At 52.0% G+C, this 27,306-nt stretch overlaps 2 protein-coding genes across 2 annotated transcripts; one reads left to right on the forward strand and one right to left on the reverse strand.

Annotated features, from left to right (window-relative positions):
- Nucleotides 1–1,649: 1,649 nt before the first annotated feature.
- On the forward strand, nt 1,650–6,043 carry TMEM86A (transmembrane protein 86A). Its single transcript, XM_081153287.1, has 3 exons — nt 1,650–1,791; nt 3,927–4,191; nt 4,550–6,043. Exons 1-3 carry the CDS (start codon nt 1,771–1,773, stop codon nt 4,984–4,986), a joined length of 723 nt encoding a protein of 240 aa, XP_081009413.1. The 5' UTR covers nt 1,650–1,770; the 3' UTR covers nt 4,987–6,043.
- A 1,301-nt stretch (nt 6,044–7,344) lies between these two features.
- On the reverse strand, nt 7,345–25,315 carry IGSF22 (immunoglobulin superfamily member 22; the record flags this gene model as incomplete). Its single annotated transcript, XM_081154864.1, is given in 24 exon segments — nt 7,345–7,415; nt 8,678–9,007; nt 9,800–10,099; nt 10,755–10,947; nt 11,156–11,244; nt 11,644–11,940; nt 12,601–12,729; nt 13,142–13,193; nt 13,197–13,315; nt 14,292–14,594; nt 15,614–15,910; nt 16,038–16,179; nt 16,266–16,390; nt 17,097–17,267; nt 17,270–17,380; nt 18,296–18,568; nt 19,212–19,374; nt 19,899–20,012; nt 20,922–21,096; nt 21,304–21,343; nt 21,426–21,525; nt 22,695–22,831; nt 23,067–23,201; nt 25,207–25,315. Coding segments are annotated over 24 exon segments (3,975 nt in total).
- Between the last annotated feature and the right edge of the window lie 1,991 nt (nt 25,316–27,306).

Below are 27,306 nucleotides of genomic sequence, written 5' to 3' on the forward strand. Positions count from 1 at the left end.
TTTACCTACTTGGATGGTGAAAGCTTTTTCTTATTAGTTTTTGTGGAGAAAACAAGATTTATTTGTACTTACCCTTGGCAAGGAAGCCTTGGAGTCAGAGAAGCCATTTGTGCTTAAAAAACAAACCAACCCTCATTTCCTTTTTCCCCCCTGCAGCCTTAGGAATTGGGGATGATAAATGTAAGTGGGCTTTGAACTACTTCTACCACTGTATTTCTGGTTTTGCAAAGATTTGCAAGATAAGAACAATCGCTCTCAAAACGGTACCTTGAATGACATCCTAGGCTGATCTATCTAACTGTATCTTCCTAATTTGCATCTTTTCCTCTGGGTACATGGTTATATTTTAGCTTGAGGAGGAGGCTCAAAGGCTCCACGAACATCAGAGGTTCAGGGGCAGAAAGTTAAAATGAGGTATATATATTGCATCCTGAGCTAAGGGTGAGGTAAGGGGCCTTGGGGGCTTCCAGAGGTCATTGCAGGATGCTAAGAAGAGCAGATGTTCAGAAATTAAAAGTTTGCCCTGCCCTATAAATAGGTCATAAAATGTTATTTCTGGTAATCACTCTTATATGGGCAAGGCCTCTAATTTAAATTCTTGAAAGGAGAGGTAAAAGTTTCTCGTGAGCCTGCAGGGTCATAATTGCCTTCCGCTCAAAATAATTCACATGCCAAAGTGGCTTACTTTGGGGAGGTCTCTTCTGAACCTTTTACTATCCTGCACATGTTGGGGGTGGGAGGAACCTTAGTGATCACCACTCATATATGAGGAAATCAAGGCAAGAGAGGGGAAATGATTCACCCAATCACACAGATGAAATGACAAAACCGGACTAGATCTCTGTCAATGTAACTACCTATCAATCCACCCATGTAATTTCCATGATTCTGAACACAGTTCCAAATGTGCCTGTGTACCTGTGGTCTGTGTAATATCCACATTAAGTCTGCTTAAGTTGTATTTTTGGCAAAGTTAGTTCCCACTCCTTTGGGTCCTTCAGTATGCTGAGGTCTGCCTGGCCACCTGTCATTCCTGGTGTGTTCTTGTGTGTATTACACCGTATTACAGCTGTGCGCAGCCTATATGTGTTTCTGTTTTAAATTGAAGGATGTGTGTCAACCTGCAGTTGTTGGTTTTATGTCCATGTACTTGTTTGGTGCCTACGGGTAATTGTGATTCTGTACGTGCTTGTGTATAATGCTAGGATTATTGGTCTATGGGCAGCTGTGTACCTATTTATGTGTCTCTTTTCATGTTGAAAGTTGCATGTCTGCCGACCGTTGTGTGTCCATCTGGATGTGTATTTGTACACAGTAAAGGTGGTGGGTTTAACTGCATCCACATGGGCTGCATGTTGAAAGGCTGAAGGGAACCTGTCTTTGCCTTTAATCCCCGGATTATGAGAAAAAAGCGTGCAGCCCTGTGTCCAGGACAGGAATGCTTGTGTCTCACCCAAGCTCGGTCCTCACCCAGGAACTGAGGTTACGTCTTGTTCTGGGGTGCTCTGGCATTGCTTTCCCTGGAGGCCCCGCGTGCCCCCTCCCCCTCCGGGGAGCAAAAGCCCCCGGCGCCCGCTCGGCGTTTCCAGCCTGGCCCCGCCCCCCTCCGGCCACCTCATTGGCTCGGTCCGCGGTGACGCAGCGGGGATCGCAGACAGAACCCCCGGCGCCCGGAGCGCGGGAGGTATTGTCCGTCACTCCGGGCCTTGTTATCTGGTCGCTCTCTCACCTGGTCACAGGAGCGTCCCGACTCCGGCAGTCGCCCCCGCCATGGTGTCCCCCGTCACCGTGGTGAGTGAACGCGCGGGCGAGCCAGCCTGCGTTCTGCGCGGCCGGAGCCCCCCGGCCTGGGGACAGCCCTGCGGCCGGCCCAGCCACCGGCGGCCGAGGCAGCGCCGGGGTCCCGCGGCGGCGGCGGCCCTGGGCTGGAGGCGGCCGCTGTCCAGGCCTCCCGGCTCCCCACACCCATGGCGCCCTTCCTCCGCGCGCCCCCCGCCCGCTCGCGGCGGGGAGGGACGCCGTGGGCACGTGACTCGGAAGCGTGACTTTGTTGATTTCTGTGTGTCTGGCGCGGGTCTGCGGGATTGCTGCTGGAGCCGGGAAGGGTGCCGGAGCTCGCTGCCGGGCTCTGCGTGGGCAGACGACAGGGAGGCGTGGGAGAGGGCGAGGGAGGGCAGGAGGGTGACTGGGTCCTCCTGGGAATCCTGTCCCGAATTTGTTCCCTCCCCTTCCTCATTTTATAAACAAGTCTGGGACCGGGGAGCGGACGCCCCTGAGTCTAAGCATCATTGATAACACGCTGCAGGAAGAGGGGTCATTCTCTATTGACACTAACCTTTTCCCCAAATTTCCTCTAATGCTGGGTTCTATGGCTGTCAAAGTCTCTCCAGCTACTATTGCCTACTTCTCCTAGGAAATATGGGGCTGCGGGAGGGGTATGGAGCAGACGTTGATGCTGATGCTTCCGAGGCCTGGCAGGTGGATGCTGGGGAGATCTGGGGACTGTGGGAGCTGTTCATCTATCTCCTTCAGTCTCCTCCTCTGCCTGTGCCCTGCCCTGCCCTGCCCTGCCTGGATGGATGGGGGCATCTCCAGAGGAAGGGACTTAGTCATCTGTTCTTCCTGCTGTCACCCTGGCAGAGTAAGGGCAGGCTTAGATCCTTAACCCACCCATCTTCCTCTTCCCAACCTCCTTCATCACAGTGTGATCAGTCCCCAGGTAACTGGTGGTCTGGGAAACTGTTCCCTGAGTCCTGTGCTGGACAGCTCACCAAGACAGAGGCACAATCACTCTGGGCAGAGTGTGGGTGTACAGGGCACCTCAGCTGCTCTGAATAGCTCTTAGACACATTGTACCAGAAGCCCAAGGAAAGGAGTTTCAGGGGATCACATATTCAGAATATCTGCAGCAGCTCCCCTCCCTCAGCTTGGAGAGTGCCTGCAGTGACCTTGGACACAACCTTTTTTTAGCTGCCCTCCCTCCCTACTGGGGCTGAGACCAGGTCAGCTGCTCTAACTCCCCCCTCTTAATTCCCCATCTCCTCCCAGCCCGTCTGCTGGCTTCAGATCAAAAGCTGGGAAGAGAACCCCCACCCCTTCCTGCCTCTCTCTCTGATGTGCCTTGAGTTGCTCTTGTTCTCTGGGAAATGAGACTGATACCCCCTTCCAACCCTCAGGTCGCTGAAATTGCTGGTGTTTTGGGGACAGTTTTGCTCCCAACTCATGGGACCATTTCGCTACCCAGTATCCCTAGTTCCTCTCATTGCCCATGACGGTTACCTTTACGCTGGAGCAGTAGGAGTGGAGGCTGAGTAGCAGACTGGCTGAGGAGAGAGCCTGTGGAGCCTGAGGTGATTGGCAACACACCACCTCATGCATTCCTGGCACTCACCTGGTGTTGCTAGGGCCCTAAGCCTGTGCCCTGGCCCGCTGCTGAGGATCACGAGTTGACCAGTTGTGGCGTCTCTCTGGTTTCCTGCTGACTACACTCCATTCAGACAGCTGGGGCTGAGGCTGGCAGAGGAGGGGCTAAAGGGGCTTTGGGGAGGGACAAGGAGGCTGGCAGGAAGGGAGAAGCATTTGGGTTTAGGAGAGGACATTGTCTCAAGATCTGTTTTCTGCCTAGTGAATGACCATTCTGGTCCTGCCCCCGGGTCAAGAATGGATATAGCCAGCAGGAATGGTGGAGCCCTTCCCCTGCCTAATGAATTAAGCCTCAGGGCAGCGATGGGCTTGTTCACATCTGCTGGCTGGTTGGGGCAGGCCAAACTGATTTCTGTGTGTCAGTCCTCGTGTCAGTCCTCCGCAGTTGGGAGGTGGGCCTGTCTCTGGGGCGAATGTCTGGGCTGAAGGTGCTGGCTCTGAGCTCTCCTATGGTCCTCTGAACTCCCAAGCTCTGAGTACTGCCCTTGTCCTGTATCCTCCAGGTGAAGAGTGAGGGACCCAAGCTGGTGCCCTTCTTCAAGGCCACCTGTGTGTATTTTGTGCTCTGGCTGCCCTCGTCCAGCCCATCGTGGGTCAGCGCCCTCATCAAGTGCCTGCCCGTCTTCTGCCTCTGGCTCTTCCTTCTGGCCCATGGCCTAGGATTCCTGCTGGCCCACCCCAGTGCCACCCGCATCTTTGTGGGGCTCGTCTTCTCTACCCTAGGTGATGCCTTCCTCATCTGGCAGGACCAGGGCTACTTTGTGCACGGTCAGTTGCTGCAGTAGCTACCTGGGTGGAATCCTGGGGTTGGGGGCCAGAGAGTCCTAGGAAGCCAAGGATTTGGGAGCTTTGGAACAAGAATATGGGGAATCTGAGGGGTTCTAAAACCAGTAATTGTGGGGTCCCTGTTGGAGGATGACCTTCTGGTGATCTGGTCATCAGTTCTGGAGTTCCTCAGGGGAGTTGGGGGCGGGGGGTCTTTACCTTTGTGGATTTCTTCCCACCCCTGTTTCTCCCAAAACAAAGCTCTTGGGTTATCCCAAACACTCCACTCCCTCCCCCAGCCCCTGTTACTCATCACTCATCTGAGCCTGCCCTCAGCAGCCCCTCGTTCTCTCACTCCCAGGTCTACTGATGTTTGCCGTGACGCACATGCTCTACGCCTCGGCCTTTGGCATGCGGCCATTGGCTCTTCGGACAGGTCTGGTGATAGCAGTGCTTTCGTGCCTGTTCTATGCCTTCCTCTACCCGGGCCTCTCAGGTGCCTTCACCTACTTGGTGGGAGCCTATGTGGCCCTTATCAGCTTCATGGGCTGGCGGGCTATAGCAGGGCTGCGGCTGGTCGGGGCAGCCTGGCGCTGGACTGAGCTGGCGGCTGGCAGTGGTGCAGTACTCTTTATCATCTCAGATGTGACCATCGCCGTCAACAAGTTCTGCTTTCCCGTGCCCTACTCGCGGGCAGTCATCATGTCCACGTACTATGCTGCCCAGATGCTCATTGCCCTGTCAGCTGTTGAGAGTCGGGAGCCAGCAGAAGACCACAGACTGAGCAAGGCCAACTGAGGGGCTAGGGTCTGGTCACCCATCCTCTCCTGGGACTGGGGTCCAGAACCTGGGAACCTGCAAGAGCTGGTTCAGGATGGCTGCAGTTTCAGATTGAGGCATCATGTGCCACCTGAAAAATGTACAAGTTTGAGGAGGTGAGCAGGAAAGGATTTCTCTAACAAAGCTAGTGGTCTAGGACAATGCCGAGAACGAAAAAGAGCCAGACTGATGCTCCTTGCTGGAGCCAGAGGTTGACATTTCCCCACCTCTAACCCATTGGGATTGTCAAAGCCCCTCTGGAGGCTGATGGTGCTCAGCTTCTTGACCTTCCCCCAACTTCTACTAGATGGAAGAGTCTGGCTCACCCATTCCCACTCTTTCTGATCTATGTAGAATTGAGGGGGAGGGGAGAAATCTGTGCCAGGGCTTGAAGCCCCTTCTGAATGTCCCTAGTTGGGAAGATTAGATGGGGGTGGAGTCTCCCTTTCCCTCATCTATCCTTGTTACTTGAACAATCTCAATCTCTATGTGGTGGGTAGGAAGGTGTCTGTCCAAGTAGGCAAGAGAGGGGACTTCTTTGGGTGGGAGCTTGGGGTATCAAGGATTCAAGTTGGTCCTATCTTTCTCAAAGGCCAGCCCAGAGCTCAGGGCCCACCCACATCACCACCCTCAGACCCTATCCCCAGGGCTAGGGTGAACCATGCCAAAGGAAGGGGTCAGCCTGTGTGTGTATACAATCTGTCTCCTAGCCTGTGTCTTTCTTTGCCATCTGTCTCTGTTCTGCTGTCTGTTAAAGTCTTATAAGGAGAGGCCTCAGGGAGCTGCTGAAGAGATGCTGAGCCTGGCTTGGAAAGCTGGGAGCCCTAATACCCCTGCCCCCAGTTCTTTCCTCCCTACTACTCCACTGGGAGCAAGAGGAGGGGGGCTCCAATGACACTCTAGGGCCATAAGACCCGAGGCACATTCAATGCAAGGTGAGCAAGGATGGGACAACGCCATCCTTTACTGTTCATATGAAAAAATAAAAATAAAAACAAAAATAAAAACAAAGGGCCTTTAGCTGCCCTGCTTGTCTGTCTGTGTGGCACATGCCTATCCTGGAGAGGAGGGTGTGGGGGCATGGAGCCAGGGGCCCTGGATGTCCTCACAGCCTGGGTCACAGTACTGGCCAGTGCATCTTGGCGCCAGGCTGGCTCCCTGGCTCTGGTAACACTGCTGGTTGGAGTGGGTCTCACTTCCCTGGCCACGTGTATGGGGAGGATGTAGTTCAGGAGGACGGGGGATGGGTAATATTTGCTACTGTCCAGATTTGTCCTTGATGCACTTGCCTGTGCATGGGTGCCCAGCACCTTTGGTGATCCTTAGTTACCCAGTGTCCTGCTGCTGCCCACCCCAGACCTGCTGCCTGCTCCAAAATGATCCAGATTCCCTTCAACCATCTCCTCTCTTCTTAGAGTTGAACAGCTGGGAGGAATGTGGTTAGACTGGGTGATTCATACTTTTGATGTGAAGCCCTGGCAGAATTAGGTGTCCCCTATACTCCAGGGACATTTGCATCCTAATGGGCAGTGCTTTGACCCAGAATTTGAAAGGGAAGCCTTGGGTGGTATTAAAAATGCCATTAGTAGAGGGGTTTTACAGTTGTGGGGATATGACAGAAGGTGATTCAAGTCCTTTGTGGGTGTTGAATGAATCAGTGGTTTTCAAAAAAGGTTTTTTACAGAAATCTCTGGTGGGAGATAGAAAAAGAGTAAGTAGAGGAGGGAGGGTCAAAGACCCCTCGCCTTGTTTTTTTAAAGGTAGTATTCTACTGCAAAAACATAAGTTTGAAACCTAGAGCTGGATGACAAATCCTTTCTAGCTCTGATGCTCTAGTTCTCAAATACTGGGAACCCTGGACACTAAAGACGCCAGATCCCTTCAAACCTAGACCTCTGATGACAGACCTACCTGGTATAAATAAATGAGAGGGAGCAGGATGGGAAGAAGGGTGAATCTGGCATGACCTTCCCACCCATGCCCTGAGCGGGGGGAGGGTGCAGTGTGGCTATGGAGGAGGGGAAGTCAAAGGCCCAGTCAAAAGGAGGCTGGTCACTCCCTACGTGGGTAGGTTTGGACCAGGCTCTCAGCAGTCTGGGTTGTGTGAATCCCCATTCTACTCCCATCTCCTTGGTTCCTGCTGTATACCAGCTGTACACCACCCTCAGGAATAGGAAAAGGTGAGCTTGATCAATTTATTGTCCCACCTCTTCAATGAATGTTTACATTGACAAGCACCAGAGAGCAAACTGGGCTTCCCTCACTGGGGTCTTGCAGAAGACAGGTCAAGAGGTCCTACCACTTCACAACATCCTGATGCCTGGACTGGGCTGGAGCTCAAATAAGGTACTTTGATTTCTTCTGCAGACTCTCGGTGACTGATGCTAGAATTGACTTGTCATCTTTGTCTGAAAGAACAAAGCAAGTATTTATTAGTTTTAGTGATGCCAGGGGTAAGGGAAACTCCACACTGCTGGACTTATAGTTACTATGCAGGAACCAAGGGTCGGGCCCGGCCTGGGACCCCGCTCCAGTTTCCCGAGGTCAGCTGAGTATGTAGCCAAGAGCTGTCCATTATTTAGCACTTAATATTTGCCAGGCATTGTGCCAGGAACTTCCACGCACTATCTCATTTAAACCTCATAACAACCCTAAGAAGAAGATGGGAAAATAGGCTCAGACTGGCTTGTCAAGGTCACATGGCTGGTCAGTGGTGGAGCCAGGGCCCTGAGTCCATGTGCTTAACAATAAGAATTGAGTTGTCAGGGATCTCTCTGGCTGTGGTATGAGAGCTAGATATCTGCCACAGTGCCTTCCCTGGTCTAGTTCTGTCACAGTTCAGCAGCCACTCTGAAGGCATCACCTCAGTGTGCCAGACACTTAGCTGACTTGAGAGACAGAGCAACAGGACATAGTCCTTTCCCCAAGGAAAGGCATCTACAACAGGATGAATAATGTCTGTAACTATGGAGACCAAGGACACCAATGGAATGCCATGGAGCGTTCAGGGAGTGGCAGCCAATGAAGCTTGGAGAAGTAGTTGTGGTCGGGGAGGAGCCTTGTTGGTCGGGATTTTATCAAGAGGATCATGGGAAGGCTAGGAGGGAGTTCAGCAATAGGCAACAAGGCAGGTCAGCTTTGCATTTAGAGAGCTCATGCTACTAGCTGTGTAGCTGTGAAGAGCTCATGCTACTAGCTTGTGTGCACACAAACAGAAATGTGGCACATGTGCACAGCAAGGGCCTCCACTAGGTTCCCTTCATTTTCCCCTCATTCGTGCCTCCCATCCCCCCCTTGTCTTAGACCAGGAGCTTTCAGTCTTGAATCACTTGCAAGAATTTGTAACATAAAGATTCCTTCCATGACACTTGCAGAGAGACTATGACTGGTGAGTCTGGTTTAGGCCTGTTCAGTGTCTTTTTCAAGGCAAGTCTGGGCCTACCAAGGGATGCAAACTACAGTCTGCTGAGGGTCTGCAGGGGCCAGGCACATAACAAATGACATTGAAGTTGGAGAGTGGTACCAACTATGGCCAATGTTTATACCACCTGGTGGCAGATTAAATACCAAACGTTGCCAGCCATATGAAGAGTCACCACCCACGAGACCGCCATTTTGTGTCCGCCCCAGATGCCCACCCCACCCCAGGCTGATCCCGCAGCACTCTCACCATAGACGGTGAGTGTGCAGCTGCTGTGGTCCTTGCCCAGCTCGTTCTCCACTAGCACACTGTACTCGCCGCTGTCCTTGAGTGTGCAGGTGGGGATGACAATTGTGCACACACCGCTGGTGGAGTTGTACCAGAACTTGGAGTTGGCTGTGATGTTAACATTGCCCTTGTAGAGGATCACTGTGGGCCGGGGGTTCCCAAGGAAGGCACAGGTCATGGTGCAGTCCTGGCCACGCAGCACCGTGTGCGGCTTGAGCGGAGTCAGGAAGCGCGGCGCGTGGCGCCAGTCCTTCTTCTCGTAGGGCTTCAGCTTGGCGCTCAGGTCCTCGACTGCACAGATGGGATACAGAGGCGGTGAGCACCTCCAGGCCCCTACCCATCACCCCCACCTTAGAGCTCAGAAGGTGCCCTTGAGATCCAGCTTGTGGAATTCCCCATGACCTGGGTTAGATTCCTAGACACCACTAACTCGGGGGACTGACTTTTTATTGGTTCCTAAGGTTCCCCTTCCACCACCCTCCCGCCCCTTTGCCACTTTAGGGTTTCTCACCCTAAGCCAGGTCTGCAGGGTTGTATGCTTTTCCAGACTCTGGAGTCCTAGACCTCTGTCCAGCCACCAGCTTCCTAGACCTGAGATGTTATCCTGCTTTTAATCCCCCCTCCAAGCTTTCCTCAATGTCCTCCCAGTCTCCATGGTCTCAGCTCTCTCCCATGTAGCCCTGCGTTTCACATTTCCTGACACTATCCCCACCAATCGCCCCTTCCTTCCACAGTTGCTGGACTTCATGCCCACTCCCCGCCCCTTGGAGATCCATCCCAGGCCTCACCGCCTTCAGCCCCTGGGCTCAGAGAGGACCACTCTCAGCACTATACCCCGGCCCCTTCCTCTGGCCCACCACTGCCCCCTGTCCCCTTAGTCCCACTCCTCAGTGTACCCCAAAGGTTGCTTCTCCCCTAGGCCTCCTCACCTTTACTTCTCTGCCCAGCTTCCCAATGTTCTCCATCCTACCTCAATGGTTCTCTGATTGTACCTCAAATCCTGGGTACCCCTTGCAATCCTTATGTCATCCCCAGCATCAGGGATCTCAGACATAACATGAACCCCCAAATACCCTGACTCACTCTTGTCCTTGTTGACGAGCCAAGTGTCCTTGGAGTCCAGTGGGTCGCTGTCACCGATTTCATTCTGGGCCAACACTCGGAAGTAGTACTTCCTGCCAGGAAGCAGCCCTGTCACTGTGTACTTGTTGCGGAAGACACGCTCTGCTGCTGTGAACCAGGTGGCGGTGCTGGCATCCCGTTTCGAGATGACGTAGTGGGCCTCCCCATCCTCCTGCACGTCGGGGCTGTGGTTCCAGTTCAGAGTCACCGTGTTGGGAACCTCCTCAAACAGCCGTAGGTTTGTGGGTGGCCGTGGAAAATCTGGAACAGTCAGAGGGTCCATCAACCACCCTGCCCCACCCTAGTCACTGGACAAGCCCTTTGTCTCAGGTGGCTGGTGCCTTGAAGTCAGAAAGATCTGTTTCTGAAGTGTAGCTCTCCTGTTTACTAGCCCTGTGAATCACCAAGTTACGTATATTTTCTGAGACCCAATTCCTCATTTGCAAAGTAGGGCTAACAATAACTATCAGAGAAATTTGGGTAAAGTGCCTGGCATGTAGTAACTGTTCAATAAAAGTTCATCCCTTCATCCTGTGGGGGTTTAGGGCTTAATTTAAAGCTTCCAGCCCTCCCTAAGAGGTCATCTTCATCTGTTCCTCCTGCCTGTCACCCATTCTCTGCTCTTTTTTTCCAGACCTACTCTGCGTATGTCCTGAAGCTCACCAGATATGACTGCAGAGACTGAAACAAGGGCTCAGTTCTAGTTCAAGGCCCCTAGGGCTTCAGGACAGTGAGAAAAAGTGGAAACAACCCTCCCCATTAAGGCGAAGGCTGGTCAAATCTTACTTTGTGCTGCCAAAGAAGCCTTCGCTACCTGAAGGCATGACTTGACAGTGGTAGGAACTCCAGCAGCAGAGGGAACTGTGGTTTGGACAGTGTACAGGGATGTTCCCCAAGGCCTCCATCACTGTCATACCTGCCACTCGTACATGGATGTCATAGTGTGCCTCTCCAAACTCATTCTGGAGCAAGATGCGGTACACCCCCGAGTCGGAGCGCTTGGTGCTGTTGATGAGGAACTGGGAGTGGTTTTTGCCCTTGGAGATGATTTCCCTGCCCTTGGTGGGGATGCCATCTTTCTGCCAGATCACGATGGGTGGTGGTGAGCCCTGGTGGTGACAGGAAATGGCACCAGGGGTCACCCAGGTGGTATCTGGGGGCAGGCCCTCCCCACTGTTGAGTCTCCTGCCAGGCTCTAGTGCCAGGAGCCTGGCGAGGGGCAGAGTCAGGGGCAGAGTCAGAGGCAGAGACTATGAGCTATGGCAGGCCTCTTGGTTAAGTGGTGGGCATCGGGGGCCAGGGTCAGGAATGACTCACAGAGAAGGCAGCGTGGATGCAGAGGGCTGTTCCAGCATGAACCACCATGTGACTCTTCAGCCGGGCACTGAGGTCAAATTTAGGGGCAGCTGAGATGGAGGAGACAGAGATTGAGGCATGAACCTCTCTTTCCAGAAGACTCAGTTTTAAGTCTCCCTTCCAAAGCCTTTCCCAACCCCTCCTCCTTCCTGTCCCCATTATAGGCCATACAGACATTTAACAGCCCTGCATCACTGTGAAGCATTTATTTGTTTCCTGTCTCCCTCTAAGACCCTTGAGGGCAGGTCCAGTGTCTTATTTGTTTCTTTCTTTTCTTTTTTAGTGGGGAAGCCCCTAGGGTCACCCCTGGGTCTGTCCAGGCACAAGTATGGATGACTATTTCTTGATCCCAGCATGACCCAATTTTCCCCTGTGGAATGAGGACCAGAGGAGAAGGTTTGGAACCCAGGATATTGGGGCGTAAGCCCCCCAGCCCTCTGTGTTCTCACCTGGTGGTGGCATGGCACGGACCCCCTCATCCAGCTCCACAGGCTCCCCGACCCCAGCTTCATTCACAGCCTGGATTCGGAAGAAGTATTTCTGCCTCTCAGTGAGGCCCCCCACTGTGTAGCAGGTGCCCGAGATGGGGATCTTTGTGCACCTGGACCACTCTTTGGCGTCTTCAGCCCGCATCTCCAGGATGTAGCCAGAGGGTGGGTCTCCCTCTGCAGGCTCCCGCCAGGCCAGGGAGATACTGGAGTTGGAGGAATCAGACACGTGCAGGCCCTGCACCAGGCCTGGGGGTTCTGGGGGCCAACATACATCCAGTCAGCCCTCAAACTCATCTCCACTCGACCCCCTGCCAGTTCCCACATTCAGTAGCCTTGAAACCTAACTTCACAGCTTCTGTCTCCAACTCTCACAGTCAACACCCTCAAAACCTGACCTTGCACACTCAATAATCTCTGAATTCAATTCTCTCACTGACTCAACACTTTCACCCTTGAAGTCAGTATCCTCCAAATTCAACATATTCTACACATTCAACCCCTTTATATTCAAAACCCCAACCTTTAACCCATCTGCCTCCACCATATCCATTCACATGCAGTACCATCACCCCAACTCCTAAACTCAGCACCCTCCCAACCATCTGCCTAGCACCCCTACCTCATCCTTAACCATGTTCTACTACCTCACCTAATACCAGAAATACTCAAAGTTTAATAAAAAAAACTTCTTTCCAAACTGCCTCCTCACTGTCTCTGGTTCTCAGTCTTTATTTGCTGGCTTTCATATGTGTCTGAATTCTGTCCCTCCAGCAGGCTGGCACCTCCCAGAAACTGAAGACTCTTTGATACCCTGCCCGTACCCCTCACCCCAGACTTTCCCATAGGAGAAATCCTCTCTCTACTGTGAATGGGCGAATTCCACTGTGTGTTGGGGCCTGGCAGCCCCAAACTCACTGACAGAGTCTTTGGCCACCACTGAGTTGGATGGCATACTGGGATGTCCGGGGCCTGCCTTATTCACAGCTATAACTCGGAATTCATACTCAGTATCCTCCAGGAGACCATCCACTGTGCACTTGGTACCTGAAATGGGAATTAGGGGTCATGAGGCCAGAAGGTCCACAGGCTGAGAGAGCATGGAAGAGGGGGTCGTAGGATGATATTAAAATCCCCAAAGGAGCCCAGCAGGTGTGTCTCAGTGGTTGAGCATCGACCTATGAACCAGAAGGTCACAGTTCGATTCCTGGTCAGGGCACATGCCTGAGTTGTGGGCTCAATCCCCAGTGGGGGGCATGCAGGAGGCAGCTGATCAATGACACTCTCTCATCATTGATGTTTCTATCTCTCCCTCCCTCTCCCTTCCTTTCTCTGAAATAAATAAAAAAAAGTCCCCAAAGGAGTTAGGGGAGGGAGTATGTTCAGAGCAACAGAGGTCATGGTCCACCTAGCAAAGGCTCCCTTAGTCCCTCCTGGGCCTCTGTCACCAGGAACTCACCCTGGATGGGGTCTTTGTTGAATGGCACCCACAGGTTACTGCCTTTCTTCCTTCATTCCACAATGTAGCCAAGCACTGGGGCTCCCCCATCCTGAGTGGGGGCATTCCATGTGATAGTCACAGTCTCTTTGGTCACATCAGTCACTTGAGGCTGAGAGGCAAGACCAGGGGGCTCTATAGGGAATGGAGAGAGGGAAGAGGTTAGGAGAGGGAGCATATAGACAGTTGCCTACTCCATGCTGACCTCTGGCTGCCTCCTTAAAAAACAACAACTTAAACCCATGATTCGTAACTCTGGTTGCATGTTAATATGAAGTGGGATGTAAAAAACCACACACATACACAAAAAAAACCTCACACCACCAATAACTAGTGTCTAGGTCCTACCTCCAGATAGTTTAATTTAATTGAACTGGGGTGGAGGCCCAGCATTTTAAAAAAGACCTCAGGTGATTCTAATGTGCAGCCAAAATTGGGAATCACTGACTTAAACCTTCCAACCTGTGTCACCCCCAATACCCAGTTCTTTTTAAATTTTATTTGATAGATTTTGAGAGAGAGAGAGAGAGAGAGATTGATTTACTGTTCCACTTATTTATGCATTTATTGGTTGACTCTTGTATGTGCCCTGACCAGGCATCAAACCCACAGCCTTGTTGCATAGGATGCTGCTCTAACTGAGCTAATGGGCCAGGGTGCCCCAGTTCTTAATGTACTGTCTTGACACATTGGGACATGGAGATCAGTTGGAAGGAGTGTAGCAGGTAATTAATTAGTAATCATAATTAAAATATTGATGTCAAGGGTTTTGTTTTGTTTTTTTTTTAAAAACTGAGCATGGATTCAAGGTTATCCCTAAAGTAACATCACTCTCACTTGGATTTGGGATGATTTCTGGAATGGAGAAACAAGTGGAGTCAGGTCCTTGGAATTGTGCAGTTTTGGATATACACACATGTGCTCTGACTGGAAAAAGCTGAGAATTCCTGCCCCACAGGATGTTTGGCTCTCACTCTGGAATCCGTCTGTCTCATGGGGTGGTTAGAGAAATGACCCTGTGAAATTCCCCAGAGACCAGCATTCCTCACTGGCTAAAGGCCCCCATCCTGACCCCTGAATTCCCCACTGAGCATGGGGCAATCTCACTGACCAATAGGATTTCCTGCGAACACTTCATCTGTCTCCAGAGGGTCGCTCACTCCTTCCGAATTGACAGCTAGGATGCGAAACTGGTAGGCTTTTCCCTCTTCCACTTTGTTGGTGGAGAACTTGGTGACTTTGCTGTCTACTTCGCCTATTTTAATCCAGGACTTCTTGCCGACTGCCCTCCGTTCCACTATGAACTGTGTCACAGGCCGCCCACCATTGTCCTTTGGGGCCTTCCACTTCATGTGCACACAATTACCTGAGAGCTCCAGGAACTCCACTCGGCCCTGGGGGGGCTTGGGGCGGTCTGAGGACACAAGATGGCATCAGAATGGGGCTTTGAAGCAAAGGGTCAGAGGGGTTCATCCCACTCACCGGAAGTCCAGCCGGCCTGGAACATAGCTAGATTCTGAACTTTCCGGGTTCCCCACCCTTCCCTGTGTCCAAAGACTGATCCTTGCCTCTCCCCCCACCCCCGCCCGAGACTCCTGTGTGCCTAGGAGTGGGTGGACTAACGACCTGAGAAACCTTGGCAAATCCCCATCTTGTCCCCTTCCAGACAAGATCTCCCCCTCTCTGAGCTCCCAGAACTCCAGCGTCCTCCGGCATTACAGTCTGCCTTATGTTATAATCACGTCTACAAGCTTCTGTCCTTCTGGGGATACTTTACCTCTGTGTCCTCAGGACTGAGAACACAGAGGAGGTGCTAATTGCTATTAGACTGAACCGAAACCCAAACTCCCCCCCCCAGCTTGACGGAGATGCAGGAGGAGGTGGCGAAGGTACGTGTGTGTTGCATGTGGAATATGAGTTCACTTAGGCCTGCTTCTCACTTCAAATCCCATTTCCACCCTTATTCCATCTTCCCCCCCAGTCTCACTTTATCCTCAACTCTATCTCACATCCCCTCACCCTGTTTCACTCCCAACCCCACTGCTCTTCCCAACCATCCTCACTTTCATCCCTAAAACCCCACCTTTTACCTCGTTGCCACCATACTCCCAACCATGTTCTTGTCTCCAAGCCAGCAACAGTACTTCAGTACCATTTGAAGGTCTGTTATGTGCTATGCCCTCTGTGGCATGCTCTATTCACTTGAAATAGATACTTTAAAAAAAAAATCACCCTGTTCCACAGAGAAACTGAGGCTTAGGAAGGTAATTGACTTGCCTAAGGCCTCCTAGTTAGGAGATGGGGCTTCTGGCTGCATAGCCAGCACTCCAGTACCGTTCTCAACCCCGACTCAACTCTCTCCAGTCTGCCTTCTACCCTGAGCACTGGGCAGCAGGTGCCCCCAGCCCAGCCCAGCCAGGGGCCCGCCCTCACCCAGCACGCTGAGGTGCAGAGTGGCCGTGGCTGAGCCGTGGTCATTCTTGAGCTTGAGCAGGACAAGGCCGCTGTCCTCCCGCACGCAGTTGGAGATGGTGAGCAGCACCTGGTCTTCCCTGCACTCCATGGACACGCGTTCCTCCTCCGTCACCTCCACCCCATCCTTGTACCACGTCACCTTGGGAAGTGGCTTTGCCCGGAAGGGCACCTTGATGTTCGCAGTGTGGCCCACCTTCACAGTCATGGGGTGCGCGGCCAGTGCCTCCAGTACAGATGGGTCGATGGTGGGGGGATCTGCAGGACAGGGCGGCAGGGAAGGCTCGACCAGCAGGGAGGAGACAGGGGTGGGAGAGGGGCCACGAGCACGTGGGCGGGCGGGCGGGCGTGGTTGAGGCCTGTCCACGGCGGGCAGGGACCTTACCTGCAATGAAAAGCGAGGCTTCGCTCTCCGCGCCCTTGGCCCGGAATGTGTACTTGCCCTCGTGCTCGGGGCCCATGTTGGGGAAGATGAGCTTGTGCACCGCGCCCTGCTTCACGATCTGCACGCCTGGCAAGTCCGTGATCTGGGGGCGAGGGATGGGCATGAGTGCAACTGTGTGCCCACTGAACTCCTTCCTCCGGGGTCGCCTTCCCGAGCCCCTGCTCCAACCTCCTTGTCATCCTTCAGCCACACGCCCTCCACCTTCTCGTCGTTGAGCACTACGCACAGTTCGGCCGGGCTGCCAGTGGCAGCATGCACGTCGGACATGCCGCTCTTCACCGTGGCCAGACGCTCTGGGGAGAGAGGGAGCAGGGGCTTTGGGACGGGGCAGGTGTGCTGCGCCCATCAAAATCATTTATGATGAGCGGGAGGTTTGGAAACGGTCAATAGGAGATTGGGGAATGGTCAGTGTGGGGTTGGAGAAAGTAGATGAGGGATTAAGGGAAAGTCAGTGGCATTGGGAAATGGTAACCAGGAAGACTAGGAGCTGGCTAATGGGCGGGGGGGTGGGTGGGTAGCCGATCATAGAGAACGGTCCGTGGGGACTTAGGATGCTCAGTCAAAGAAGGGGAATAGATGGTGGGAATGCAGGTGGGATGTTTAGTTGTGGTTTTGCTGGTCTGTAGGATGCCCAGGGTTATTGGGAATCGAGGGTGGTAAGGGTCAGTGGGGAATGGTTGGGGCTAGTGAGCAGGGGCTGGCCAGGGTCAAGGGGTGTGGGAGGATCACAGTTGCTGGGGATCGTCAGATGCTGGAAGTAAAGGATGGATGAAGTCAAGAGATTTTGGACAGAGTTCAAGAGATGGGGATGATCAGGGTCTAGGAGGTTCAGGGCCTGGGAGGTCAGAGGTGGTCAGAATTTGGGAGATGGAGGTGGAAAGAGTGGGGAGGTAGAAACTGATCATGGTCTGGGGGAGGGTTGGAGTCAGTAAGGGGGCTGATCCACGTCCAGGGTAGGGAACTCTTAGGGTCATGGGGACTGACAGGGTGGGTGTGTACCCTCCACGGTGACCACGGCAGTACTGCAGTATTCAGTGGGGTCCCCATCCTGCATTGCCACCACGGTGTACTCGCCACCATCACTGAGCTGTGCATCCTCAATGATCAGCTCTGCTCGCTTGCCCTCATGGCTCATGCTGTACTTGGTGCCACGCTCCAGCAGCTGCCCTCCTTCTTCCAGCGTAGCGTCACATTCTTGGATGTCAGCTCACACTCAAGGCAAGCACGGCTCCTCTCTTTCACACGTACATTCTTGAGGGTGCTCACAAACTTGATGGGGATGCCTGTGGACAGATAAACACTTGGCCCTGCCCCCAATCTCCTACACATCCTTTTCTGCAGCTACTTGCTGCTCTGTTCCTCTTTTTGGCCCTAGAAAACACAGGGACTTGTGACGCGGAGTGTGTTTGCATGCAACATGTGACCCATGAAGGCACCTGGAAGAGTCCCAGCTCTGCCCCTTACTTGCTAGCTTACTGTATGTAATGCATTCATTCTCTGAATCTCAGTTTCCTCATATGTAAAATGGGATAAATGCCCCTTGTAACTCCAGCCATAATTGCATTGTCTCTCTGGTGTCTGGGCCTTTACACATGCTATTCCCTCTGCTGAGATGTCCTCTCCTTCCTTCTCTGAAAGCTGAACTACTTTTGTTCTTCTTGGTAAAGCTTGGCCATCACCTCATCCCATTCTTTTTGACATTGTCAGGTGGCGCCTCTTCTTTGGGCTACTACAACTTCTGTGTCTCCCTGCATCACAGTAATGATACTTCCATGTCACGTGTGTCAAGCACGTGTGGTTCACGTGTGTGACATGCTTCTCAGTGTACCCACCATTATGTGCAATTCTCCAAACTAGTTACAAGAATGTGAATAATTGAGAGTGATATGCTGTAATGTATGATATTAGAGACATAAAGGCTAATAATTTCTTGGCCCATGATTTCCCAGCTGGCAATAAGACCCCAGTGTATCTTGACCCCTTGCTTGAGAGCTTCTAATTCCATTTCCACAAATGCCTCTCCCACTAGACTAGGAGCTAGTGGAGAGGCAAATCCTCTCTCTTTCTAGCACCCATCAAAGGGCCTTGGAAAGAGGAGATGGGTGGATGGGTGGGGTGGATGGATGGATGGGTGACTGCCCATATGGAGGTTGCTCTGGCATAATGCCCACCCCTCAAGCTCTGGCCCAATCACTCACGGTCAATAGTGAGCTGGGCCTTCTGTACCAGGTCCCCCACCTCGGCAGAAAACTCGCCGCTGTCACTGAGTCTGACATCCTTAATCTTAAGCGTGTGGGTCAGACCATCCTCGGACACTGTGATTTCATACTTTTCATCCCTCTTCAGCTCTTTCCCGTTGAACTTCCACACAAAGTTGGGCACTTTCTTGGAGAGGCGGATCTCAAATACAGCCGTCTGGCGCTCTGTCACCTTCACTGGCTTCATCTCTCCCAAGAACTTCAGCGGCTCCTCTGCAGCAAAAAGGAGGGGCAGTCATTGGACTACAGCCCTGGTCTCTCCTTAGGAGTGGGATAGTGAAGGAGACTCAGGTGTCATTGACCTCCTATAGACCACAGTTGGGGAAAGTATCCTTCCTTTCATTCTGCTCAGAATCCTGGAGTCCCCTTTCATGGTGTTCATACCATCTCCTTCCCAGTGATCGTAACAGCAATTTTAAAAAGCACTTGTGTAGTTTTAGATAAGTGCCAGGCACTATTCCAGGCAATGTGTACATATTAATGCATCCAATTCCCACACAGGTAGATTCTACTTTTATTCCCCATTTTATAGATGGGGAAACTGAGGCAAAGAGAAGTTAAATAACTTGCCCCAATCTCACAGCTCATAAGTGACAGAAGCTGGGATTTGAACCCCAATAGTCTAGTTCTAGAGACTAAGCTCTTAACCACTATACTACACTGGCCAATGGCATTTATCATCTCATAGTCCTCTCCCTTACACCACTTGTCTCCTTGCTACATGAACTCCCATCCCCATGCAGTCCTTTCTTGCATAGCCCCATAGTCCTCTCTTTCATATTCTCATGGACCCCATCCTTGGTTATTCCTCCCCCTGAACATATCCTCTTTGTGCCCCTGATGCCCACACTCATACCCAACACTTTGAGCTCTGCAGTCATCTGCTTGTCGCCCACGGATAGGCTGTAGGTGCCTGCGTCGTTCATATTCACGTTGGTAATAACCAGCATGTACTTGGTGCCCACCTGCTTCACATCATATTTGCCCAGGGAGTACTGGATCCTCAGTGGTTCAGTACCCTGCCTCGTGAAACAGGTAGAAAAGCTGATGAAGTGGTTTAGGAGATTTTCAGAGGCCTCCATTCCCCAAGGCCAGTCTGAGCTGGTAGGTGCCATGTCTACCTCTCTAAGATCGGAAAACACAGCCAGAGGCCCCTAAGATCTCTCTAGCCTCATCCTCTGTCTCAGTGGGGTCCAGAGTCCCTGCTTTCCCTAAGGCTGAGACCTTAATATGCATGAGTTCATTAGATGCTTTCTCTTAGAGGCACAGGTCTTCAGTGACCTTCAGGACCATCTAATACAGCCTTTTCAGATGGGTAGACCAAGGTATAGAGCAAACGAAAATGTCTCAAATTAAATAGCAAAGTTGTAGAACAGCTAAAAATAGAGCCCAGCTCCCAGCCAGTTTCTACCACACTAGGAGGCGTCCTCCTGATGGGATGGGAGAGAGGACATGGCTGATGGATAATGAGAGGGTCTGCGAAGGGAGGGGTGCAGAGAGGAAATGACATTGCTAGGTGGGCCCTGACTAGGTGCTCCCCCACCTTGACCCATGTCATCTTGGTATTGGGGTCCTTCAGCTCCATGATGCACTCAAAGGTCACCGTGGTGTCAATCTTGGTCTCTATGTCTTCTAGGGGCTTCAGAATCCGGATGGCCTGAGAGATTATACAAAATGGCAGTGTCAGGGGCACCTGAAGCCTACCCAGTCTGTGTCCCCAACCCTGGAGGAGCCCCCCAAGGGTCTGAGGTGAAATGACTAGACTGATTAGGTAGCTGTGCTTCCCCTACCTCCTGCCACTGATCAATTGGAAGATTTAGAGGGAGACAGATATGCTAGGGGATGAGAAAAGCGCCATCACTTGCAGGATAGTTACTATGGACCCGAACCCATTCCATAGATTTTCTAGTTCCAGTGCAGATGAGTAATAATGACAAGTTAGTTGAGTAAATGAATGACAACAACACCACAAAAACAAATAAAAGAGGCCCTGGCCGGTGTGGCTTAGTGGTTAGAGTGTCCGCCAGTGCATGGAAGGGTCATGGGTTCAGTTCCTGGTCATGGGCAAGAACCTGAGTTGCAGGTTCGATCCCCAGCCCAGGTCGGGGTGTGTGTGGGAGGTAACCAATCGATGTGTCTCTCTCTGTTTCTCTTTCCCCCTCCCCCCTCCCTCCCTTCCACGCTGTCTATAAAAAAAAAAAAAAAAAATCAAAATATCCTGTGGTGAGAATTAACAACAACAAAAAACAAACGAAAGAGGAAAGTATAATTTTCATTTGGCAGATGAGGAAACAGGTTCAGAGAGACGCCCATGTTCACACAGTTAATAAGGCAGAAGAACTGGGATTTGAGCCCAGGTCCATCTGACTCCAAGTGCATGCAAGTATATTAGGGAGTGGTGAAGAGAGGAGAGGCAGAAGGAAGGTGACTTGAGTTCCTTTCCTGCTTTCGCTGTAAAGCATGCCTTTGAGTATGTGTGTGCAGGCCAGGAGACACACAGGCACTAGCACCTTCAGTGGGACCCAGGCCCACCCTGCAGACCCCTGCCCCCCAGATGGGCACTGACCTCCACCTCTACTTTCTTCATCCCTTTGAGCTTCTTGAGCAGCCCCCGGAAGTCAGTGAAACCGTACTCCATGCAGACTTTCTCAAAGTCCTTCTTGGGCACGTTGGACAAAATCTCCAGCATCTCTTTCTCATCTGTTACCTTCTTCTGCTGTTTCTTGGGAGCAGGAGGAGCCCTGGGAGGAGGTGGGTACCAAGTTTGGACACAGCAACTCCCTCTGAAGACAGAGAGAGCTTCTCCTAACCTTGAGATACTCCTCCCCACTCCATGGATTCTTGGAGCCTAGGCCATTAAATCGAAGCCCTGTTGAAAGGCCTTCGAGAAGCTCTAGCCTGGAGGGTGCAGGGTCAGCACCCTGGGTGGAGGAGCCTTCCAGCCTCACCTCTTCTTCAACATCTTTTTGAAATCCATTTTATCTTGACCTGGGGACAGAGAGATGGAGAAGGTCAGATAGGGGGAGTTTGGTCCTTAAGAAGAAAGGCCAGGAGGATGGGACTGGCTCACCCTCTGTCACCAGCAAGGACACAGTATAGATAGCATCTGCGTGGTCATTGCTTGCAATGCACTTGTAGTTGTCAGAGTCATCCGAGGTCAGTGGCTCCAGCTGGATCGGAGTCAGGCCATTAGTAAAGGGCAGGGGAGGAGACCATAAGGAGACTTTCTGTGGGAAGGGAGGGCCTATTTGGGGGGCTGAGGGAGGAGCTGAGTGTTGAGTGTACGTGTGGAGGATTGAACAGCCTCTATGATTTGGGGGTACCAGGTAGCAGTCAGTGTGTCTGTGCTTGTAGCCTGATTCTGCACTGGATTCTCCCCTTGGGCTGTGAGCTCCTGGAAGACAGGGACTTCTTCTGTGTTGTAATTTTATCTGCAGTTTCTGGCAATGGGCCAGAGTGCCCCTTTCTTTACCATATATTTACACCTCCACACCAGGCCCCGGGCTGAGCCCGAGGAGAGTGATGAATGAGGCTGTCTTGGTGCCTGTAGCATGGTACTTACATCCCAGTGAGCTCTCAGAAAGGGCTTGCTGAGTGAAAGAGTTTGTGCAAGGGGTGGTGAGTAGGGAACTCTGGGGGGCTGAGGGTCCATAGTGGGTCTTTGTGAGGAGAAGGAACCAACTTTGGTTTCTGGAGGAGCAGGGAGGCTCTTTGCTTTTCACAATGGAAGTTGGGGGCAGGACCAATTGGGGCAGGACCAATTATAGGTCTAGGTCTCCTAGGGACCCATCCCTCCTTTTCCTCAACTTCTGGTTCCAGACCAGAGGTTGAAGAAGTTGGTTAGACCTAAGGATTATCGGCCCTTGGCAAGACTCTTCTGGAAGGCTCCCCTGAAAAGCCCAGGAACCCTACCCTCACTCCTACTCTATGATCAGCCTCTCCCTCCATCCCTCAACTCAGCCTCCCCCCACTCACTATGGTCCTGCTCCTTTCCAGCCACACTCATAGCTTTGGTCTCCAGTTCCTTTAGGCTCACCCACCCTCTGAACGCTCTTTCTTTTCCATTTGTGACAGCCCCCTCCTCATTCTGGCTTTGCTCTAGCTCTGCCTCACCCTACCCCTAAGTTTGGTCTCCTGCTCACTCTGGGAAAGCCCCAGCTCCTCACTGGACTCTCCTATCCTGCCTCTCCTCTAGGGCAATGACAGCCTCTTTTCCCATCTCCCAGTTCTGGGGTTTCGCTGTGACTGTCTTGTGGCTGAGAGGACCCGAGGCTCCCCCAGTGAGGGAGTCCCTGCCTCTAGCTCATAGGTAACTGGATCTCTGACTCAGGCCCCACACCTTCAGCACGTGCTCCTTGTTAACGCTGTCGTAGAATATCTTGGTAGACTCCTTGACCGGGATGCCGCTTTCCCTCTTCCAGGAGATGTTGGGTTTGGGGTTCCCTTGCACCTGGGCTCGGAACACGGCTTTATCCCCTGCAGTGGGCATGGGATGCATGGTCGCCTCAGCCTCCAGGCTGCACCTTCTGCCTCCTCCCTGCTTCCTCCCAGGGATCTTGCCCCAGCTCAAGCAGGAGAGGAACACTTGGCCTGGCTCTGCCAGTGTTTGTGAACTGAGGAACCGTGGTGGTGGTAGTGGGGTGGCTGGGGCTATGGGAAAGAAAGAGAAGCACCCAGGGGCATGGGGACCCATGGGATGGGGGTTAAGTACCCTCAGGTGCCGTGACTGGGTGAGGCTTCTCCACGAACTCAGGGACGCTCTCGCCCGCAGGGATGTTGGTACTCCGAGTCACCAAATTGAAGAACTCTACAGTGCTCGATGAGGACTTTGTTGTTGTGACTTCCTCTGTGGTGGCAGGTGAGAGGTCAGAATGGGGTCCAAGCGGAGCTCAGGCCAGTACTGGAGAACTGGCCTTTTCTTGAGGGGATGGTGGAACACTTTAGGCCAGTGCCAGCAGGACTGGCTTTGGTGGAGAAAGGCGGCCCTTAGAGTTGGTGAGTCATTGTATTATGGACAATTTCAACCACCAGGGGGAGCCAACTTCTCTCCCACCCCTCAATGGGTTAATCACCCCTTTTGGGCCACAGCCCTGAGTCCTAACTTTTTTTAAAGGAGACTTCTCTTTTGGGAATTTCTTGATCTCTTGTGCTTGGCTCCTGGAAGTCCTGGTCCCTGAGTAGCATCAGGAGAGGCTGGGCCTGCTCTGCTTGGGAGGTCTAGCAGCTTGGCTGACCTCTGCTGTGGGCCCTCTCCCTTCCCTTCTGTGGGTTCAGCATTCATTGCCATGGATGCTGAACCCACAGTCCTGAATGAGGGACAGCAAACATTCCCAGTCCAGTGGGACTACCTATGGGAATCTCACTATTTGAAAGAGCATATTCAAGGTGGTAATATAATTTTATATATGGGAAACAAAAAGTTGTTTTTTTCAATATAAACTACACTACACAAAATCTTGTTGGCTAGTGAGTTAATAACAATTGCTCTGAATCTTGGAGCCCTTTCTTTGTCAGGATCTATGCTAAACACATTTCAGAGGTTTTGTTTAAACCTCATAACGACCCAGTGAAGGAGGTGCCTGTATTATCCCCACCAATCTGAACAACTGAGAAGAGAAAAAAGTGTTAAGAAGCCCTGTGGCCTGCTGTTAACTAGCGGTCAGAGGTCTTGAACAAGCAGTGTGCCGGCCTGAACATGTGTTTTATTTGACCTCTACCGTGTTTAAACAAAAAGTAGTCCTATATCTAAAAATTGTGAGATTCACATAAAAATTCAGATTTCTGGATTCTCGTATTTCCATATGGTAACAACCAGTGGGAGGTGAACATGGCTGCCCCTTTAGACAAGGTATGTCCTCTCTGATTTACCTCAGTCTTTTTCACACATTTATGTTCCCTGCCCTGACCCTGTGGGTCAGTGGTTTTAAACTCTGGTGGCACATTAGAATCTCTGGGGAGTTTTAAAATCAAACACCTGGTTTAACAGTTGGGTGAGACTCAGGTATTGCTATGTTTTTCACTCCACTCCCTCTCACCCCCACACTAAGATGGCTCTAACTGCAGCCAGCGCTGAGAATTAGTGCTGTCATCACTCCAACGTGCCACTTCTGGCCTCAAGTCCCAGTCTTCTCTTTGCTCTGCGTCACTGACCAGGAGGGCTTGGTATAGCATGTTTATCTGGCTTTGACGTCTCTGCACAGAGGACTTTGAAGGACGGCTTTTCCAGGACTTTGTGGGAGGGGCAATGACTGGGAGGGCGGGGATTCAATATCCTGGACCCTGGCTATCTTCTAATTACTTTTCTCTAGAGAGATGACTAAAACAATCTGTTCTGCTCTGAGACCATTTCTTAGCTTTCCCTTGGATCTGCCCTCCCCCAGGTCTGGTCTCCAAGGGCTGAGAGCCTGGAAGCTTAGGTCATTTGTTTATCTGTTCACCCTCTCTCCACTGGCAGCTCAAAGTCTTCTATCTCTTAAGTGGAGCAAGGTCAGCATGACTCATATGTAGATAAGGTAGCTACCCCCATAACTTCCTCGATGTTGAAATTCTGCCATCGGAGGTACATGTGTGTTTGCCTATGGCTCTGATCTCAAGTGATCAAGAGTTCATCAGTCACTCACACACAACCATGTGACTGATTTTTCCTAAGCTGTTTTCCCTGGAGAGCTGATTTATGGGTGAACATAGGGCCAGCTGAAGCTTTATCAAAGCACAGGTTGGAAGAGGGTTGCTCTGTGTTATCTTGGGCTCTTGAGGGGCCCAGTAGTCACAAAGACCGAGGCCCCCCAGGGGGCGGATGTGGAGGAAGAAAGGCTGCCCCTTCCTGATGCCCCCGCCCCCATTCTACTTGCCTCCCACGATCTTGGTTGTCTGGGAGAAGGTCTGCACGTGGGTGGTGGAGCTGGAGAACTCCATGGACATGTGCTCTTGATGCATCTGCTGGTGGTGAATGGTTGTCATGGTGACAGCAGGCGTGGGCACTCACCTGGGAGGACAGGGAGAGGATGAGGCCATGAAGGACAAGGAAGGGAGTAGGAGAGAGCTTCAGAGATGGTGTGTGTGTGTGTGTGTGAGCGTGAAGGGATGGGGCAGGTGGACACAAGGGGCAACGGCAGGGCACAGGAGAGGGTGAGAAGTGTCAGGTGAGAGGCAACAAGCCTCTGTTTTCTCCCCTTTGTATCTCACTTTTCCAGCCTGGTTACAAGGCCCAATGGGCTGGTCCTCCGCTGAGTTAATCCCAAACCATTCCAAGTTCTGGGAGGAGAGCATGTAGGGCTTAGGTTTATCCAGGGAACCAAGTAAGGCCCAGAGAGACAATGAAGATACTTACTGACAGGTTTCATCAGAAGGAATGAAGTCAGACCTAAGAAGAACTTCTTGACTAAGCCATACTGGAGCTGGCCTTGGAAGGAAGCTGTGGATTTTCTTTCTGGGCCCCGGGGACCCCTGGCATTGGGGGAATGCTAAGACAGATGACAGCTCATTTCTCCAGCTCTTATGTTTGTGATGTAGTAAAGACAGAGGCTGAGTTTTTATTTCTCATATATTTTTTTGAATTGGTAGTTAATCACATAGTTAAAAAATACAACAATATAAACATCTTTATGAAGAGGCTCCCTTCCACTCTTGAGCCCCTCTATCTCCTGACCCTCCCCCAACAGGTAAGTAGGGGTGGTCTTTAGGCTCCTTCGTGAAAATATGAATGTCTTTGTCCTCACTTCCCTTTTTTACATGTGAGGTAGCCTATCATACACACTGTTCAGCCCTTCCTTTTGCATTTCATACATTTGGAGGCCTCTCCCTACCAGTTCATCATTTCCCCATTCTTGTTAGCAGCTATGCAGTATTTCGATGAATCAGGTGCCTACCATCTTTTATCTAACCAGCATGGCAGTTTTAACGCCCCTGCTTTGTACAGGAGGAAACTCATGCCTGAGAGATAGAACCTGTCCTCCTGACTCCCAGTCCAGCGCCCTTCCAGGGGACTCCAAAAGCCCTGTTCTGAGCTAGGCAGTTCGACGCTAAGCTTTATCCCCTGCCCCATCATGACGTATCTTGGCTTGTCCAGTTTCTCCCTGTCGGAGACCACCTCTGTCCCAGCTGTCCCTCTCTGGCCTCACAAGGTAGCAGGCTCTGCCCCTTCTTGAGGGATAAGGGAAGTCTTACCTTCGTGAAACCAGTACCTCCTAACCCTCAAACGCTGTGTCCACGGTCTTGGAGGAGCAGCTAGTGCCTGGGCTGTAGAATGGCCAGTCTCCTTCCTCCTTTGCCTTAACAGTGAGCCTGCCAGGAGTCACTGGTTCCTTAAATGCCTGGCCCCCTGGGGGCGATCCCTTACTCAGGTTCTGCAGATGCCCCAGCTATTTGACACACTGCTTTGGGCGTGGGGTGGGGGTAGGGGTAGGGGATGTGAGGATGGAGCTAAGGCTGGAGAAATGCTGGGCATGGGCAGGCGGGGGAGCTGAGGGTGGTCCAAGGGTACTTCACCTGTTCCTTTGTGGCAGAGGTTTTGCTTCTCACTGCTGCTGGATGGGAGCTCTCTGAGTTGAGGGGCTCAGGGTAGTGTGTGTGTGTGTGTGTGTGTGTGTGTGTGTGCACAGTCCAATTGGAAGGTCAAGGAGGTCTGCCATTTTGCACAAATCCAGGGGCCACCATTCATCTATGTACGGTGTCTGCACAGCCTGAGTGGCCTTGAAGGGCCACCCTGGGGAAGGAGAGGAAAATGTTAGGCCTCCTCTCCCTTCCCACTTGTACAGCCCAATACCCCCATCTGGGTAGAAGGGTAGGAGCCCACCCTTTTGCTGGACAGCATGCCCCTACCCTGACCTTCATCCCAGCTGTTCAAGCCACTCCTTTTTTTCTCTCACTGTGTATAGTCTACCTGCATGGCTAGACCCCAGCCCAGCCCACACGAGGTTCTGGGAAAGGCCTGGTGGCTGATCAGCAGCCCT

The sequence above is a fragment of the Miniopterus schreibersii genome (genome assembly GCF_964146895.1).
Source record: "Miniopterus schreibersii genome assembly, chromosome: 12".
Taxonomy (NCBI): domain Eukaryota; kingdom Metazoa; phylum Chordata; class Mammalia; order Chiroptera; family Miniopteridae; genus Miniopterus; species Miniopterus schreibersii.

What these genes read in the sequence shown, in the direction of transcription:
- TMEM86A (XM_081153287.1), top strand. Translation starts at nt 1,771, where the DNA reads ATGGTGTCCCCCGTCACCGTG. An exon ending in TGGTGTCCCCCGTCACCGTG is followed by an intron (nt 1,792 to 3,926) that starts GTGAGTGAACGC and finishes TGTATCCTCCAG; the next exon opens with GTGAAGAGTGAGGGACCCAA. An exon ending in CCAGGGCTACTTTGTGCACG is followed by an intron (nt 4,192 to 4,549) that starts GTCAGTTGCTGC and finishes TCTCACTCCCAG; the next exon opens with GTCTACTGATGTTTGCCGTG.